Genomic DNA, 17,996 nt, shown 5'->3' on the forward strand with positions numbered 1-17,996 from the left:
CCAAGAGCCAAACTTCAGACTGTGAGAATGGAGTGATGGAGGGAGGGTTACATATATAGGGTGTACTGTATATGCAATTGTTTTGGTCACATATATATACTTAAACTTACTCATAGCAAATGGGGAGACTAAGGTGCAGTGTTAATTTGAACATATGGCTTGCTGTGCTGGTTCAAAGTGAAGTCCTTCTACACCAACATTTCCTCTTCAATAGCAATTAGTTCTCAAGGAGTTAATGGCCATCTCCTCTCCATTTTCCCCAGTACCTAGTATACCAGCTCTAATACTGAGGTCCTATTCAGCTAACATAGCAGTTGTGTGCTATACTATAGCTATATACTATATAGTTGTATCACTAAGTGCGTGTGTGTACATCTGTGATTATAATGGTGACCTGCTCTGCCTCCCTAACCCATATAACTATAGAAAATGTGCATATGGCAAGTGACCTGATTGCACCTAATTACAGAAGGCCGTGCAACATTTTAAATGTGGATATAAAAAGAAAAAGTATGAAGCAACCTTTTGCTTCCTAAGAATACTGAATTCCCCAGGAAGAAAAAGAGAAAAAGGAAGAGAGGGGTTTGGAGAGTCCATAACCCCTTGTGCAAAACTCCTGCAGCGTCTCCAGTGTGACCAGATTGGGTGAAATTGTTCAGCCCTGATTCATGCACACTTTGGCTGGCATTTTCAGCTGGAGGTTTCCTGTATGAGTACTGAGTAAAAGCGGAATAGTGATTCACTCTCATGTGTTTTGATTTGAAAGTGCCTTCCATTAAAAAAACAATAACACATAGATGGTTAGGAATTTCCCCTTCTTCCCTCCCCCACGCCCACCCACTCCCTATTACTCCATGTACCCTCTCGTGCATCCTTTACAGTAAGCAGCCGGAGACTCATCATGTGTTGCTGCAGAGCCACTACAGATTGTGCTTTGTGCTGGAGCAGAGGCAAAAGAGTTTTCTGCCAGTCACTGGAGTTGAAGCCACTCCTCTTTTGCAGAGATATTTTGTTTCTGATTTAAGTGGGGAGGACCAATCAGGAGGCTTGGACTGGGCTTTTTTTTTTTTTTTTTTTACTGTACTGTCAGACTGCAACCTTCTTCCACTCCTGCTAATCTGTGCAGCCTTCTTTGGTCCACAGCAGGCTGCCTACACACACACACACACACACACACACACACACACACACTTCTTCGTACACAGGCACACACTGTTAGCCATTCAGCACTGAAACCTGTTTCACTGCTGATATTTAAAATGAGGTGGAAGCTGTTTTTCCTCCGGCTTTGACAGCTACATTCTCGGTCTAGGCTCCATGAACAACAGCAGCAGCAGCAGCAGCGCTGGGAAATCTCTGCCACCAGCAGTCTTCAAATTTAAATGTCATCAATGGACATTTCACCCCCTTCTCCAGCATCGTGGTCCTATTCACAGATATTGAGATTAAGGAGCTTGGATTCTCTCAGGCTTGCATCCAAGGGCATCGGCTGTTAGCATACTGAGCTACATCTGCTTCTTGGCTAAGACTGGAGAAAGACATCTTAAGCCTGGAAATCCTGCCCGTGCTTGCTTTTGAGCACGCTGACATACACTCACATACAGGAGCAGCGCAAGGAGCATATGCTGTTGCAGCAGGTTCTTTCTCTAATTCCAAGAAGCCACTTCACTTTCCCAGTTCTAGTGGCAAGATAATGAAGTAAGAGTTTCTCATTGCCAAGGAAGAAAAATTACAGGAATCAGCTACTGGGAGAAAAAAGGAGCAAGTTAAAAGAGCAGCAGAAGAGGAGGAAGGACACAGGTGGAGAATCAAGAAGAGCAAAAATCAAAGGAAACAGGTGGACAGCTGTGACACGCTTGCAGAGCCAGTCCAGGCTTTAGAGTGGGGGGGGGGTTGTGCTCTCCCCTTCTGGTTTTCTCCAACAGGTTTTTTTTTTCCCAATAATTCAGCAATCTTCCTTTGCAAAGCCTGCCTGTCTAAGCTCATTTTCTGGCTGCTTGCTGCTTGCACTGTTGCTGCTGCTGCTGAAGGAAGGTGTTAACAAAGCCGAAAGAGGGGAAAAATGCCAGCCATCCTGGTAGCTTCTAAAATGAAGTCTGGACTACCTAAACCTGTCCACAGTGCTACCCCCATCGTTCACGTTCCGGCCGCAAGAACCATCCCCCAGCCCTGTTACCTGAAGTTTGGGACCAAGGTGGAGGTGAACAAGCCATCCTATTCCAGCCAGATCCCCCTCAAGTCATCCAGTGGCCCTGAGAATGCCGGGGATGAGTTCCCTCCAAAGAAGAGCAGCTCTGTAGAAAATGGCTTTGACACCCAGGTCAGCAAAATGCTCACAGCATGACCACAGTGTGGGTGGGTGGGGGTTGGGTTTTCTGGGATTCCTTGAAGCATGTGTATGCTGCTGTCGAGGGTTCTGTTGGGATTGCAATGTGTGTTCTGTGATATGCTGTGGAGGGAATGGGTTTTTTGGCAGGTGTACCCTAGCAGTAAAGGGAATAGCTTGCTCCTAAACGTGCTCCTGATTTTTCTCAGTTGCAGTGGGTGTGTTCTTGACTTGTCGTGAATATATCTTCAGCTTGGCAGGGCTGTCGGTAGTGGGCTGTGTGCTTTTGTTTGTGATGGTAATAGGTGTGTCTGGTCAGTTGCCTTGCTTTTTGGAAAGCGTGTGTCTGTGTGTATATGGAGGGATGTTGGGATTCATACTGACATATGGGTCTGAGAATAAGAATAAGATTGCTGTGAGTTTGTTGTGATACTAGTTGCAGTGGGTGTGTTTCTGCGTGCTACTGAAAGCACAAGAGGAGCTGCTTGTGGAAGGTGCATGCTGTGATTGCATTGCTGTGTGTGCCTGAGCATTCTCTCTCTCTCTCTGCCACACACACACACACACACACACACACAATCATGTGTGAAGTGGTGGTGAAACGTTCTGTATTGTGCTCTAACAAGATATATAGTGATGGTAAGGCATATTATGCATTTAGTTACAATGCAGAAGCAATATAGTGACATTGGCCATACTCCAGATGCCTGGGAGGGAAAATAGGCTAATTGGAATTTCCTTTCCACTATATATTCATGTCATTCTGGATATAGCAACTTATTTTTAATATGCAGAGCTCAGATTTTGCTGGAATCTTTATTTGGATGCTTGTTTAAGTGACGCCGCTTTATATGGCCAGAGACTGTGTGTGTGCTGACTTGTTTTATTTTTGCAAGTGAATTAGTATTTTGAGCATGGGTTCAGATTGCTTCTGTGTTGCCATTGCCTTCATGTCCTCAACAGCAGTGTTAAGCTGATAGTAAACGCTCACATACTACTGGGTGAGCAAAGCAGATGGTCGGCTGCCGCACACGGGACTAATTAACATTAGCTCGAGGTTGCGGTGTGGCCAGATCATGCATTCTGCAAACAGCTTTGCATCCTGTGAGCCTCTCTGCTGCAGCTGCTTGAACCTGGTAGCAAGTGCTGCAGCCATGTTGAGGGTGGGAAGTTATTATATGCTTCAAGAAGGATTCTATTGGTTTATCTCCCCACCGCTGGGGAATACTGGGTCATTCCTGCAAATCTAGGTTTTGCAGTCTGTGCCCTGGTAACCTATTCTCTGAAGGAACAGCACAGCTGCTGGTGGAGTGTCTCTGGCCTCCTGCCCTGCATTTTAGGGGATGCTGCACTTTCCACCCTATCAGACAGAGTGGCGCGCCAGGCCCGGCTCGTGCAGCTGTACCAGTTCCTGAGGGCTTGGGAACCAGGAGAGAGGCATGATAGTGCTGGTATCAGAGCAGTGGCAGCAGACAGGCTGACCTTTGCATCACATCACACTCCAGAGGGAATCACAAATCCTCTTTCGATTTTCTATATTTCATTTTGAAATGCCAGCAACTTTCACAAAAAAGGACCTCGAGTTTAAAACAGCAGGGTGCAAATGATGTGATGTGCACATGGGTGACAGGGGCAGGGAAGATGTGACTGTGGAACTCCTATACAGAATTTACTGTTCTGCTATCTGTCTGTGGCATGTTAAATGCTCAGTACTGAATTGTTGGGTGGCATGAATTTTAGTAGCTCAAAATTGAATCAATTAGTACTAATTGGGTTGTTCATGGAGGGATGAGGGAGGTAGGATAACCCACATGCCTGGTCTATAGCTGAAAGCCTGAGGAAGTGTTTCACATTTGGAAATCTCAATACTTGTAATAGGACAGAGCTCAGTGGTAGTTCACCATGTCTCTGGAGCTGTCCCTGTTTCTTCTTACTGTTGAATTTATCTCCCTGCCCTTGTGTTGCTTGGTACCTGGCCTTTCTGAGATCCTGCCACTTCTTCCAGAGATCCTTCTCTAGGCTGCCATGGCCTCACCTGTGCTGTTTCCAATTCATCCCCCCTTATGCTCTCCTTCATGAAATATTTGCTTCTCCTTTGTCTGTGTTAAATCGATTGCAAGGCTGTTGAGCAGACCGCATAACCTAGGCGTTCCGTTGGCACTAAATAAATGCTCGATAGTTCCAGTGTTGTGCTGTGTCTGGTAATATTCAGGGGAATTCTGAGAAAACAGTCACATTGTGAATGTAATTGTGGTTATCCAGCCAGTTATGCAATGTACTCCTCATTCCACACACCGTCCGCAGTGAGTGAAATCCTGCTAGATCCCCAAACCCCTGCCAATAATCACAGCCCCTGGCATGAAAATCAGCACAAACACCAAACCATACAGGCTTCTTAGACTCTAATGTCTGGCAAATCCACTTGTGGCATCAACCAGCATAAGGTCAGTGAAGTGCATCCTCCTTCCTTCTCTTGTCCGCTAAAGTGTATATTTCAGAACAGGGATTCCTGTTTGACAGGGCAAGGGAAAGCAGCACCATGGAACACAGGAAGGATGCTGTCATGAGCCTGCTTGGTGTTACCAGGGCCAACCCATTCATGAGGTCAACTGAAGTGGTTGATAGGGGGTACCCACATATGGCCACTCACACAGCTCCTCCTCTTTCTATTCCTTGGACTGGAAAAGGAAGAGGGGGCAGAGCAAAAGAGGAAGTGTGGCTGAGAGGAGAGTGGTGGGCTCTAGCCTGCTAGTAACCATTCGTACCCATATCTGGGTACACATAGTAGGTCTGCTAGTAACCATTCGTACCCATATCTGTACTTTCACAGCTCTTTTGAGGCAGGGAGGGAATTGTTAGCACAGGATATGTGAAAGAAGCACATGGAGCATATAAAGAGTCACACAGGCTGCACCTGTTATTCATGTTTAAAGTGACTATTTCCCTTGTTACTTACCACTGCACTAACCCAATACAGAAGTCAGGATCAAAATTGTGTGTATTGAACCATCTGTGCTTCTTGTTCAAGGCAGTGTTTCATTGGTCCAGGTCACTAAGCTTCCTTTCATGTGCAGGAGCACTAAATTATGAATATCTAAGATGGTGTTGGTCTTAGATTTTTTTGAAGCAATTGTGTTCCTTACTAGTCTTTTCCCTGTGCTAGGGCACCCACATATGGGCTAGAAAGCATGCTAGACAAGTATCAAACAGAGGGTGGAAGGAATTCACAATAGTTAGCTGAAAGATGGTGCCAATCTCTCTCCCCCTCCCCAGCAGTCGCTCTAATAGGGCTTATTTTCAGTCTCAGGATTCAAGAGGAGAGCAGCCAGAAGGAAGTGTGGAGGCTTGTAGATAGAAGCACAGGCAGGGTTGGGGTCTAGCACCTCTGTCCCTTTATCCCCCTACTCCACATGAAACTGTCTCCCACATTTGCTTTATATCTGTTCAGTCGAGACCTGCATTCTAAAACAAGAGTTTGCCATTTTTGTGTTATCTAGTTAGGCCCTTCCATTGTTGACCAGTGCTAGCAGTCACAGCCCAATCCTATGCATGTCTACTCAGAAGTAAATCCCATTACAGTCAATAGGGCTTACTCCTAAGTTTGGATAGGATTCGGCTGTTATTCTTGTTGTCTGTTTGGTCATGTGTGTTTTCTATCCCACACACCAGTTCTGGATTTCATGAATGGCTCATAATAACTTCATAGTTGTAAACAATTTTTTCATATTTAAATTTTCAGTTCTGCAAACAGGCAGAAATAAATTGTGCTGCTATTTGGAGGGAATTGTTTTGGAAATATTTAACTTGTTTCCACAGAGACTTCCATTCAGCAGATAGCAAGATAGGTATCTGAATACATATTTTCATCATATTTCTGTGCACTTCTGTGAACCGCTATCAACTCTGTGCTTGTGTTTCAAGCTCTAAGAGAAAAGGTGTCCCAGAAGCTTGGTATTTGAAGTTGGTAAAATCCCACTGGGAACTGATAAAACCCCAAGTCTACAATCTTTTGCAATTTGTGCTGCTGTGTTATGTTCTGAACTCTCTATATGGCAAGTGATACATTTCCATGTTGCTTCCTCCATATTGGAGGGTCCATATTGCTTCCACTGAAACTTAAAGCCATAAGAGTGTCAATTGCCAACTCTTCAAAGACAAAAGCCTTGTACCTGGTTGGGGTTGAACTGTGGAACCTGGCAGTGTCCCAATACACATCACCTGTTGTGCGTGGGCCTACTTTGCCCAGCCTTCTTCATCTGAGAGACCTGAGCCAGTTTTCTAGGCAACTGATTGCATATGCCACAGTGACAGCATATGCATAAAAGTCCCCTGGTGCTGATTATATGTGAGGGATAGCCAACACAGATCAACCGAACACAATTTACAGCCCAGTCCTAACAGGGCTTCCTGTTCCATGGTACAGTGATGCTGAAATGGCTGCCACTGTATGCCGCAGGGGGAGAGAGGCAACCAAAGGTCTCCTTGAGGTAAGGGAACATTAGTTCCCTTACCTTGTGTTGAGCCCCAGCCTGCCCAATGGGGCTATTCGGATCTGGACCAGCTCAAATGGTGCAGAAATGAGTAGCCCACTGTAGGACTTTCAGGCTCAGGATGGAGGTTAGGATCCTATAGCACCCTCTTCCTGCCCAGTTTCACCTACTTTCTGCCTTCCCCTGCCTTCTCTCTGCCCTATAACGCCTCCCTCTGCTCAGCAGGGAACTTACTAGTGACAGCTTCTGGGGCTCCTCTGAGTGGCACAGAAGCCCTGTGCCCACCCATACTAGTCTCCCCACCAGCATTTCACTCCTGGCTGCTGCCACGTGCCTCACAGCATGTTTGCAACAGCCACCAACCTTGCGGTGCAAGGGAGACTGGCACTGGCCTGGGATATTATTGAACTGTAAAGAGTTGACTGTAGGAAGTACATATATGAAGAAAGAAAGAAATGTGTATAATAGAAGCAGGTGAGCCGAGGCACCTGGCAGTTGATGAATCCCTGACTGATAACTGAGAACTTTGTAGAGCAGAACTCGAGAAATTGAGAGGTGCATTGGCAAAAGTGCTGCTGCTGAAAGAGCAGTCATGTGATAACTGGACTCTTCCAATGCCAGCAGAGAGCTTTCAGCAGTACCACTTCTGCTGATGCATCACTTTGCAGTTCAGTAGCTGAGAGCAGCTGATGGTGGTGCTGGGAAAGCCCAATTATCATATGGGCAAGATAAAGAGCATCCATAGGCAGTATCCGACCTGTGTGTTTGATACCCCTGCTCTAGAGAGCTAATGCTCATTTGAATGGACTGGCACATTGTATCCTAATTGCTTGTTTAGATTTGATTCACAGTGGCCGTAGACTGCTTGGAGCTGTGCTCCATAATGACCAAAACAATGAAAAAATATTTTAAAAGTGATGATATGCTAGAACTGAGTATGTCAGAACTCATGTCAGTCCCTTCATTTTTCAGATGACTAGAAATTTATCTAATCTCATTTTAATTTTTGGTGACTTTAATAGCATTTATTATTGTACTCTCTTCCCCATTTTGGAAAGAGCTTTGAAATGCTTTGAAGCTGGGCAGTGGTACCTGGCTCAGTTGTCAGGCAGTTAAAAAAAGTTTGATATTTACTTGTGATTTTGTTTGATATGTACCTTGGGAATAATAGTAGGGTTACCAGATACAAAGAGGGACAGAGTGCCTCTACCTTTAACCATTGTGTAGAAGAGGGAATTTTGGCAGGTGCATCCTTTTAAACTCTTTCATGTTGATGCACCTGCCAAAATTCCTTCCTTACATTGGTTAAAGATAGAGGTACTCTGTCCCCCTTTGCATCTAGTAAGCCTAACTAATAGTGTTCTTCATACTCTAGTACTGTACACTTGGAAGAATTTTTCATCTCTTCTTTTTTTGTCTATTGCATATGACCACAATTAGTCAATAGTTGTAAGGTTTCTTTGCAGAAGAAGGAAATCTTAGGATTGAACTCACTATCTTCTGTTCATATCTGTTTCAATGAATGACTCAAATTAATAAATCAGTTTCCAAAATCATGTGATTTTGCAATTATCTCTGCAGTTCTTTGTTGTACTTATAGGATTAGGATCTTCCCAGAGATAATACAGGCTAGTAGCTTAGATCTCCATTTGGAAACTCCATGTCAGACATCACTCTCTATGCCAGCCATTTTCAACCACTGTGCTGTGGCACACTGGTGTGCCACAAATGGTCCCCAGGTGTGCCACAGGAATTTGAGAGGGTCGTTTATCATTAGGAGCACTGGGGATGTGAGCCCCCGTTGACTTGTCAATTGTCAAAGAGCTAATGGTGTTCCTTGACTATTTTAGTGCCTTGCCAGTGTGCCACAAGATGAAAAAGGTTGAAAATCACTGCTCTATGCTGCTACGCTAGTCACATTCTGTTTTGCCAAATTTCCTTTCCAAACTTGGTCTTCAGAACTTATGCCCACTTTAAGTTAATTCATTCCCCTCTTCACTCAAAATAGCCCTAATCCTGCAGAAAGCACCGCTGGCCCACTACTAGGGTAGCTCACCTGTTAAACCTGCAGTGTTCCTCCTTCCTCCACTCTCTTGCAAGCAGCTTCTCCAGCCGCCGCAGCACCACCATGGTTCCCAGCAGCTCCTGGGCATGGCAACCACCCATAATTCATTCCAGCAGTCCCATTCATTTAGTCCATCATCTTTCCTCCACCTTCCTACCTTCCTTCTGCTCTCTCAGTCCCTCCAACTTCCTTCTAGTCCAGGGGTCGGCAACCTTAAACACTCAAAGAGCCATTTGGACCCATTTTCCAGAGGGAAAAAAACCTCAGGAGCCACAAAACCCTTTTGACATCTAAAATGAAGATAATACTGCATACATTGTTTTTTTTTACCTTTATGCTCTTATAGGTCCCATTTTTATAATGTAGCCCCCTCTTGTAGCTTTTAGTTATTTTTGTCATACATTCTTGTCCTGTATTTTCAGGCGCCTGGTCCTCTATGGTGTTTTGCCTGATTCCAAGGCCATTCTCTGCCTGGAGAATTATGCCCACTTTAAGCAAATTAGCTCCCCTTCTTTCCCCCAACAAATGACCCTGGTTCTGCCCTGTAGTCCTGCTGGACCCCACCTCCAGGGTAGCTCGCCTGTTCAACCTGCAGAGGTCCTCTATCCTGCCAGCAGCCTCCCACCACTACAGCAGCCCCTTGGTCCTCAGCAGGTCTTGGGCACAGCAGCCACACTTCAAACTTCAGTGTCTCCAGCAGTCCCTTAGTCACAAAGTCAGTCAGAGTATCTGGGCAGAGTCCAAAGTCAATAAGCCAAGTCACAGTCCAAGATCAGATTCCAAAGACAGTCAGTCAAATCAGCCAGAGTATCCAAGTCAAAGTCAATAAGCCCAGTCAGTCTCCTCTCCTACCTCCAACCTGCACTCCTTCTATAACCCACACCCCCTTCCTCAGGTGCTCCTTATATCCCTGAGGGCCCTATTGCCTTCAAGTGGCTGCAGCTGTGCAGCACACTCTGCTGGATGCCCAGGCCTTACCCTTAAAGGGGTCACTGCTGACACCACATCTACTTCCTCACCAGATCTTCCAGGATTCCAATACATATGGTGGTTATGACATCTGCTTATCTTACATGGATACTAAAGAACTCCCCCCCCCCACCTTCCAGAGGCACCCTGCTGGAAGGAAAAAAGGACACAGACTCCAGTGGTGGGGAAGAGAAGAAGCGAGGGGGGGGGCAGCCACAGGCCAGCTTCTGCCCTGCCTGCCTGCCTGTCCTCCCTTACTCAGGCTGCAACCCTCTCCACACTATCCTGGAAGTAAGCCCCATTGGCTTCAATGGGACTTCTGAGCAGACAAGTTGGTTGGAGCTCTCAGGTTGCAGTCCTTTCCACACTTTCCTGGGAGGAAGCCTCACTGACTAGACCTGCACAGGAGGAGGCTGAGGCTACAGCCCTCCACACCTTCCTGGGAGTAGCCCAGGGTCTACATCAGGGCTTGCTCTCAAACAGACCTTCGCAGGCTCCCACTCACCCATCTTTGCACTTGGCCTTGAGCAGGCTCCAAGGCTGCAATCCCAGGCACCCTTTCCTGGGAGTAAGCTTCATCCGCTGTAATGGGGCTTACTACTGAGTAGACACACAGGAGGTCTCCTCTGCTGTGGAGGAAAAGCCTCTCCTTGCACTGAGTGGGGACCTGCTCATGGAAAGGCGGGCTGCAAGGGCTTGCAATGGCTGAGGAGGAGGGCAGCTCAGGATTGGCTGGTGGTCAGCCAGTGAAGGGCCCTGAGCCATTCCAACAGAAAAATCCAGGAGCCTGCTGGAGAGTTGGGGAAGGGAAAAACAGGGAGCTTAAGCCTGCAGAGCGGGCAAAATTGAAAAGGGAAACCAATGCGGGGCAGGTGGGGGTGAAGGGAGAGGAGGGCAGTGAGCTCAGGGGGCAGAGGGAAGCAGCCTGCCCTCCCAACACAGGTGCCTCCTGTTAACCCTTTTGCCACTTTCACCTGGAGGAGCCGCAGGTTGCCAACCCCTGTTCTAGTCTCTCCAACCTCCTTTCTCCAGGTGCTGCTCTTATCCCTGTGGGCCTTTTTGCCTCCAAGTGGCTGCAGCTGTGCAGCACACCACTGCAATCTAAGACCCTGGTGTTAACCCCATGCTTGTCTGCCAGAGCAAGGAGCTACTGTTGACACCACACCCTATCTCCTTGAGGGATCTTGCGCATTTTTCTGCTGGGAGAGGTTCTTGAATATCACACTATTGTAATTCTTCATGTCCTTAATTCAATGGCACACTGAAGGCACAATGAATTTAGGATCTAATTCAGTGGCACACCACTGGCACAATGAATTTAGGATCTCAAGGCTGCAAGCCTACTCACACTTTCTTGGGAGTAACAGTCCTCACTGAACTAAAAAAACAGTCTTCATTGAACTCAGTGGGACTTACTTCTGAATAGACATGCCTAAGATTGTGCTCTCAGTCTTGTATATATAAGGCAGTAAGGAAGGCAGGCAGGGAAACAAATGATTGCTTGCAATTTGCCAGGCTCAAGGTTGCAGATTGTAGGACATCTTTTAAAATGATGAGTCTCTTGACAGGTGTTGCTGGCATGATTTCTATTTCTATTTCTGCTAGCTGAGTGTTAGAAGCTAAATTCTGCTTTGTGACCTTTCACAACCCTGACCAGATTCTGAGTAATTCCAGTAATGTGAATTTCCCCAGGAAGTGACACTAATTCAATTCACTAAGAGACTTGGATGGGAGTTACTGTCACCACTGGATTGTAAGCAGTTAAGCATGTAGGAGCTGGAATGTATTTCTTTATTATTTTATTTTTCCAGGAAATTCAAAATACTGTACAACTAATCAAACTTTTTTTAAAAAAGCCAGCTAGTTATAAACAATACTACAGTAAATAAGAACAGGCACTGAAAAGGCGATAATAGAGTAGATGATAGAAATTAGACTCCAAATGCCTGTTTAAATAACAATGTCATAACAGTAATAAATGTTGTAAGGGAAGGGGCTTGCTGAATCTCACCATGAAGGGGCCACCACTTAGAAGGTCCTGTACCTGCAAATTGTATGCCCAACAGCGACAGGTGTGAGAGCAGTTCCTCCAAAACCATTTGAAGATCTCAGACGGGATCTTCAGGGAAAAGATCTTTTAGGATATCTTTTCCCAAACTTTCTAGATCCAGAGCTTTAAGTTGGGTTTGGGAATGAACAGGCAACCAGCAGAGCGAGCACAAAGTTGTTATACTGTAAACTGTAAAGTGTTCTGATCAGGCAATGGCCAACATTTTGGCAGTCACATTTTGTACCAGTTGTGGAATGTCTTTGAGAATAGTACAGTCTGCACTGTTGCAGAAGTGACATGCAAGTAACTAGGGACCTGATGTAATTAAGGCCATGTTTGCGTTGATTTGCATTTTTAGCCTCTGATGTTGCTCAATATCCAGGGAGAATGCTAGCTTACAAGGTGTACACTTGTTCCTTGGGGAGAATGCAGTTCTGTCAAGGACTAGTTGTATACAACTATCCAGAGTCCAAGAAGCCCAGCCAACAGCACTTCCATCTTATCTGGATTAAATCTCAATTTGCTGTCTCTCATCCATGCCAAACTTATCTCCAAACACTGATTCAGGGTATCGGTTACCTCCCTAGAATTGGAGCATGGAAATGTGAGGGGAAACTGCATGTCATCAGTATATTTTGAGACATCTTATTTCAGACTCTGGGAAGGCTTCTTCCAAAAGTTTCATGTGGATGTTAAAATGTTCTACCTGCAAAACATGGTGGGACTTTATGGCAACCCTCAACCCAAAGGACACAAGACAGAATGGCAATCTCCTTGCTGGTCCTGATGGCATTACGACCAGAGAAAGATCCACAGAAAGGTCAGTCTGCACTTGTGTTTTATCCTCTCCCCTTCAGACTGAAGTCAGTCTTGATGAAAGTTATAGATAGGAAGCAGCCAAAAGGCCAGAGGGGAAGATGAGTAACCAGGAAGCCATATGTGAAGCAAGGTTAAGGAACCACACAGACAGTGCCAAACCCTGGCTCTTGCCCTGGCAGAATTAGGCCTGACTTAGAAGCCCTCAGGGCCTATGATCAGAAGGGAAAAATAAGGTGGAAGGAAAGTTTATGCAGGTATCACATGATATAATACTGTCCCCCCTTTCTCTACTTGGTAGCCTGCCTAACAAGAAGCACCAGAGCACCAGCTAAGAGATTTTCCAGTTACCGGTAAGTCCCATTTGACCCTAGACCAGCCATTTTCAACCACTGTACCGTGGCAACTGGTGTACCACAAATGGTCCCCAGGTGTGCTGCAGGAATCTGGGGGAGGGTCATTTATCAATAGGACCATTGTGGGATGTGAGCCCCCTTTGACAGCACAGTGTGCCTTGTCAATTGTCAAAAAGCTGATGGTGTGCCCTGACCATCTTAGTGCCTTGCCAGTGTGCCGCGAGATGAAAAAGGTTGAAAATCACTGCCCTAGTCGTTCACCTGGGTTTGCACTTGGTTACCTGGTGCCAAACTTGGCTCTTTGAGTGCCTTCCCTTGGGCTGGACTCAAAAAGAAGCCAGTCTAACTCAGAGATTTATGTAGCTAAAAATACACTGGCCTAACATTATATTTAGAAAGATGTATATATCAAGCATACAAATGGCCAGTGTCGATGTGTATTATTAGGCACAGACTGTTGGTACATTTTGTAACAGGAAGCTGCTGGTTTTCCATTCACCAAGGACTGGAATGTAGTCAAACACTTGTCGCTTAACTGGCAAGTCTCTCATTTTTTTTTCTGGGAATTTGTTCCTTCAGAATTAGTTTCTGCAGTGCCAGTAGTATAATGCTGAATCCAGGCTGGTTTTTTTTTCTATTGTTAAGTCCAGTTCCAGTGGCAAAAGTTTTGTATTTATTAAGATGTTTTTAAAATGTAGTTAATGTTAGGTGTAGTTGTTCACTTGCATTGCTTCATTTTATCCTTGTGATTACAGTAACAGTTGTTTTTTTCTTTTTTTGCAATAAGTTCTCAGGCTTTTCCACACCTTGCATTTTGTCAAAATCCTTTTCCAGAGTGATTCTTGTGAATTGTCTGTCACTCTCATTCCCGGTCATGAGATCCTTATCTGTACTGTGGTTCCATTAGTAAGGATAAAACAAGATTTTAACCTTTTCAAAATGTAAATCCTTTTGCTTATTTCTGCAGGCATGATTATATCACATGCTTTATCTTTGAATTATTTCGATCAGACTATCCTGCAAACAGCACTATCTGCTGCAGGAAACATATGGGGTCTAGATAGGCAGAAAGTTGGGCAATTGACAGTCCTGTGTTTCCATGATGCCTGAATCCCTCCAATGTAACCAACTCTGCTCTTGCCTGCATGTGCACCCCTGAGGATGAGAGGGGAGGGGAGGAAGCAACCAGGTGGTGGAGCCAGTGAATGCCCATGGATAGGGAGGGAAGGCACCCCCACTCCATTTACCTTTACTTAAAACAGCACTGTTTGCAGCCTTGCTTCCTCCTCCTCCAGAATTTCTCTTTGAAATGGAGCAGTGTGTACTGAGAAGCACGTGTTCCCTCTTCATTTCAAACAGAAGTGGCACAGAGGAGAGAGGCTATGTACACTCTGCTTCAGTAAGTAAAGAGAAGGACTGGGGTGGGCTCCAGATTGCTTCTCCTATATTCATTAGTGTCGGCAGGGTAGGGAGAAGGGATTTAGAGCCATAGGAAGCTTTTTCTTTTCCTTGCCCTTCCAGCAGTGCAGGGACACTGCTTCATTCGTCCAGTAGGGAGAATGGGGGCTGCTGCTATAGCGATCCTCTTCCCACTTGCTCTCACCAAGTTGGAAGAGGATCAGAGGGTGGAGGGGTTGTGCACAGTTGGAAAGGGTGGTGCACAGATGGCCTGGGGTCTTGTCCACTCCTCCCCCCCCCCCAGCTGCTTTTCCGTGTGGCTGTTTCAGGTCGCTTAATGGCAAGGCCAGCCCTGAGTTAAAAACAGGTAGACTTATTTCTGTGGGGCTTAAGTGTTCACATAACTGAGTAGGGTACCAGACTGTACCCTGGATTAGCAATTTGAGATTGTTAATGCTGACTTGGTAAGAACAATTTCATTAAATTCTATAACGATCATCCTGCAGGCTGTTGTTGTCCCAAAGATCAAGGGAGTAGTTCTCTCAGAACCTCTGCCTTTCATCAATATAAATTAGTAGTTACTCTTACATGTTTTATTGCTTCTACTAATTTCAATTAATCATTATAATGTATGCAGTTAAGACAGTGTTGATTAAGTGTGGGTATGCAATGTGCTGTCCAAACTCCACTTCTAAACCAATTTTCTTTCAACTGTATATATCCTAGAAGCCAGAGACATTTGGAAACTATTCACCTTTTTGGTACTTGGGTAGGCTTCGCATGTGCATTTTAGATAGCAAGCATAGGCCAATTAGCATTAAACATTAAAAAGGCCTACCCATATGATATGTTCCCTTTCCTTTCCCATGTCTGCCTGCATGAACAGAAATCTGTTGGCAGTGAGAAAGTCATTTTCAATCTGACTCGATCTGAACAAGAGCCAGGTCAGAAAAGTCACAAGCATTCCCAAATCACATCTGTCAGAACTACAGATTCCTGCAACGGGGTTAAAATTGTAAAAGTTTTATTTCCTACAGAAGTGTCATTACATGTGCAGATTTAAGGGAGTTCATCCAATGTTAAGAAGGCCTGGACAGACTTATGGGATTTATTTGTAAATTCAAATGAGTCCTCAGTGAATGAAATCTGATGATACTATAAAGTTCTTACTGATAAGCTCCACATAAACTTCCAGTTCCATCGTAAAGCTGTTTTTAAAACAACCCTTTCCTGTTGTCTGATCAGATAGGCATGAATCTGAAGAAAACAACATAGACAAGTATCAGGGAAAAAAATTATTTTTGTTTTTCTTTCATATTGAGCAAGCATCTTCCTTTTAGTCTGGATTTCAGGTTTTCGGTTTCGGCTAGCATATATTTGGCATGATTTGAAAAAAATGAATGTTTGACATGCTTTGCCTCAGTTAGTCCACCATTCCTTGGTTTCTGAAATTAAAATTAAAAACCTTCAGGCACTACTACACGTAGCAGCCTCTCTTAATTGATACACAGCCCAATCCTATTGAAAAGCAATGCCTGTTGAATGCATTGTTGGCATTGTGTGACAGTGCAAGGCCCAGGCGAACCTGCTGGAAGGCCAGAGCCGTTTTGCTGGTGCCCATGGCCATCAAGACACTCGCCAGAGCAGGTAAGTCCAGCACAGGAGTGGAAGGATGGAGGGCAGGGAATGGGCGAATCAGGCCTAGGAAAGGGCGGGATCGATGGCACCAGCGCATGCCATATCCAAACCCCCTTCCTGGGCCTGATCTGCCTTCATGGATCAGTGTGAACTTGCACCACTTATTCAGCTGGTGCAGGTCCAACTTGACCAATAGTGGCTGCTGGGGCTTGCCCTGGGGGAAGGGGACAGATGTCCCCACTGGCTGCCAAAAATCTCCCATGGGATACAGTGGTAGCCACATTGCCATGGCTGCATTGCCACACAGGGATTCAGATAGGATTGGGCTGACACTTCATGATTTCTGTACATTACTGTTAACTGCCTTGAGAAGTTTGTTGGAAAGAACATTGGAAAATAAAATACAGACCACCGAGACACACCGAGAGACACAGCTGTAGACAAAACCTACACTGTCATACACTTCTACTTACAGCATCCAGAACAGGCTGCTATCTTAAATAAGATGCTGGATTGTTAATGGTATGACTGTGTGCAGTTGTTTTTACTAGTAATGAGCAAGCCAAGAATATTTTTTCCGTGGACTCTACTAAGTAGAGAGCTGGTTGGATGAAAGAATTTCATGCTAGTTCCAGTTGTTGGCAACCTTCAGTCTCGAAAGACTATGGTATCGCGCTCTGAAAGGTGGTTCTGGAACAGCGTCTAGTGTGGCTGAAAAGGCCAATTCGGGAGTGACAATCCCTTCTACCCTGGGAGCAAGTGCAGTCTGTTCCTGGTCTGTCTCCCTGGCTAGTTCTGTCTCCCTGGTAGTTCCAGTAGTGTTGTGCATTCTGGAAATCTCAGAAGCAAAAATTCCAACTTATGGTCTGGAGACAATTCTACTCCCACCCACTAACCACAGAGCATTCAGAATACTTCACTGATGGAAAACCATGGAGCACCTAAAGGATGTTGGAAATTTAGGGCAATCGGATGCAAAGGAGAATAGGGCACTCTCTGTGTCCCTCTCTTTGCATGTTGTTGATGGCCATGTTATAAAAAAGTTCCCGTTGAACAACATAGTGGCAGCTTTGATTATATTAAGCCATCCCACGCGAGATTGACAGAGTCATATGGCAGTTGGTAAACCATATTTGCATATTTCAAGTTCTCTAGGATGGTATTAAGCTGTCTTTTCTTTGGTCTTCCTCTTGGTCTTTTTCCAGTACTTTTGGCATGATATGTTTGCTTGACAAGACGAGAGTTGTTCGTGTGCAGTATATGGCCAAAGCAGCACAACCTAGATTTTAAAACCAGCATTGAAGGTGGCTTTTTACCTGCTTGGATCCATATATCTTTGTCCCTTCATCGTTGCCACCACCTAACTTTCGATATTATACGTAGAGACTGAGTGGCAAAACTCTATTTTCTGTAGGGCTCCTGTACCTTTAATAACAGTTGTGCAGGCAGGCACATCTTGTCATAGAAAGTTAAGAGCTGTGCCAGCTGAGGTTCACTTTTATACAACTACTAAAGGCAGAAAAACAGTGTCGTCCTTTCACACCCCATCTAGAATGTCGTATTTTTTGGTTCACAGGAAACAGATCTGTTCCTGTGGACAGATCAAGGCACATCGTTCAGATTTTGCCTTTTATAGCATGATGTGCTTCCTATCAGCAGGCCCTGGATGTAGCTCAGACTAGCTTGCCAAAGATTAGTGCTGCTGCAGCACCTTTGATTCTGGCCCACGATCAGAGGTTGGTAAGCAGTGATGTGCTGAATCATTTCAAGGGGACCAGAGTAGGTTAGGGTTTGCTGTTCGTTTACTTATCAGTTCCCTCTGCTGGTTTGTGCATGTGTCTGCAATACTGCAGTTACAAATCCCTTTCTTCGTGAGCAGGCAGGTGGA

At 45.2% G+C, this 17,996-nt stretch overlaps 1 protein-coding gene across 4 annotated transcripts in view; it reads left to right on the forward strand.

The window, feature by feature from the left end:
• Nucleotides 1-1,394: 1,394 nt before the first annotated feature.
• The window catches only part of NAV2 (neuron navigator 2), a 341,851-nt gene continuing 325,249 nt past the window's right edge, over nucleotides 1,395-17,996 (forward strand). For all 4 annotated transcript variants that reach the window (XM_066636906.1, XM_066636923.1, XM_066636914.1 and 1 more), the window contains exon 1: nucleotides 1,395-2,320. In XM_066636906.1, coding sequence (XP_066493003.1) covers nucleotides 2,063-2,320 — 258 coding nt within the window. In that variant the 5' untranslated portion in view covers nucleotides 1,395-2,062. The remainder of the gene's footprint in view (nucleotides 2,321-17,996) is intronic.

The sequence above is a fragment of the Tiliqua scincoides genome, chromosome 1 (assembly GCF_035046505.1).
Source record: "Tiliqua scincoides isolate rTilSci1 chromosome 1, rTilSci1.hap2, whole genome shotgun sequence".
NCBI classification, from domain to species: Eukaryota; Metazoa; Chordata; class Lepidosauria; order Squamata; family Scincidae; genus Tiliqua; species Tiliqua scincoides.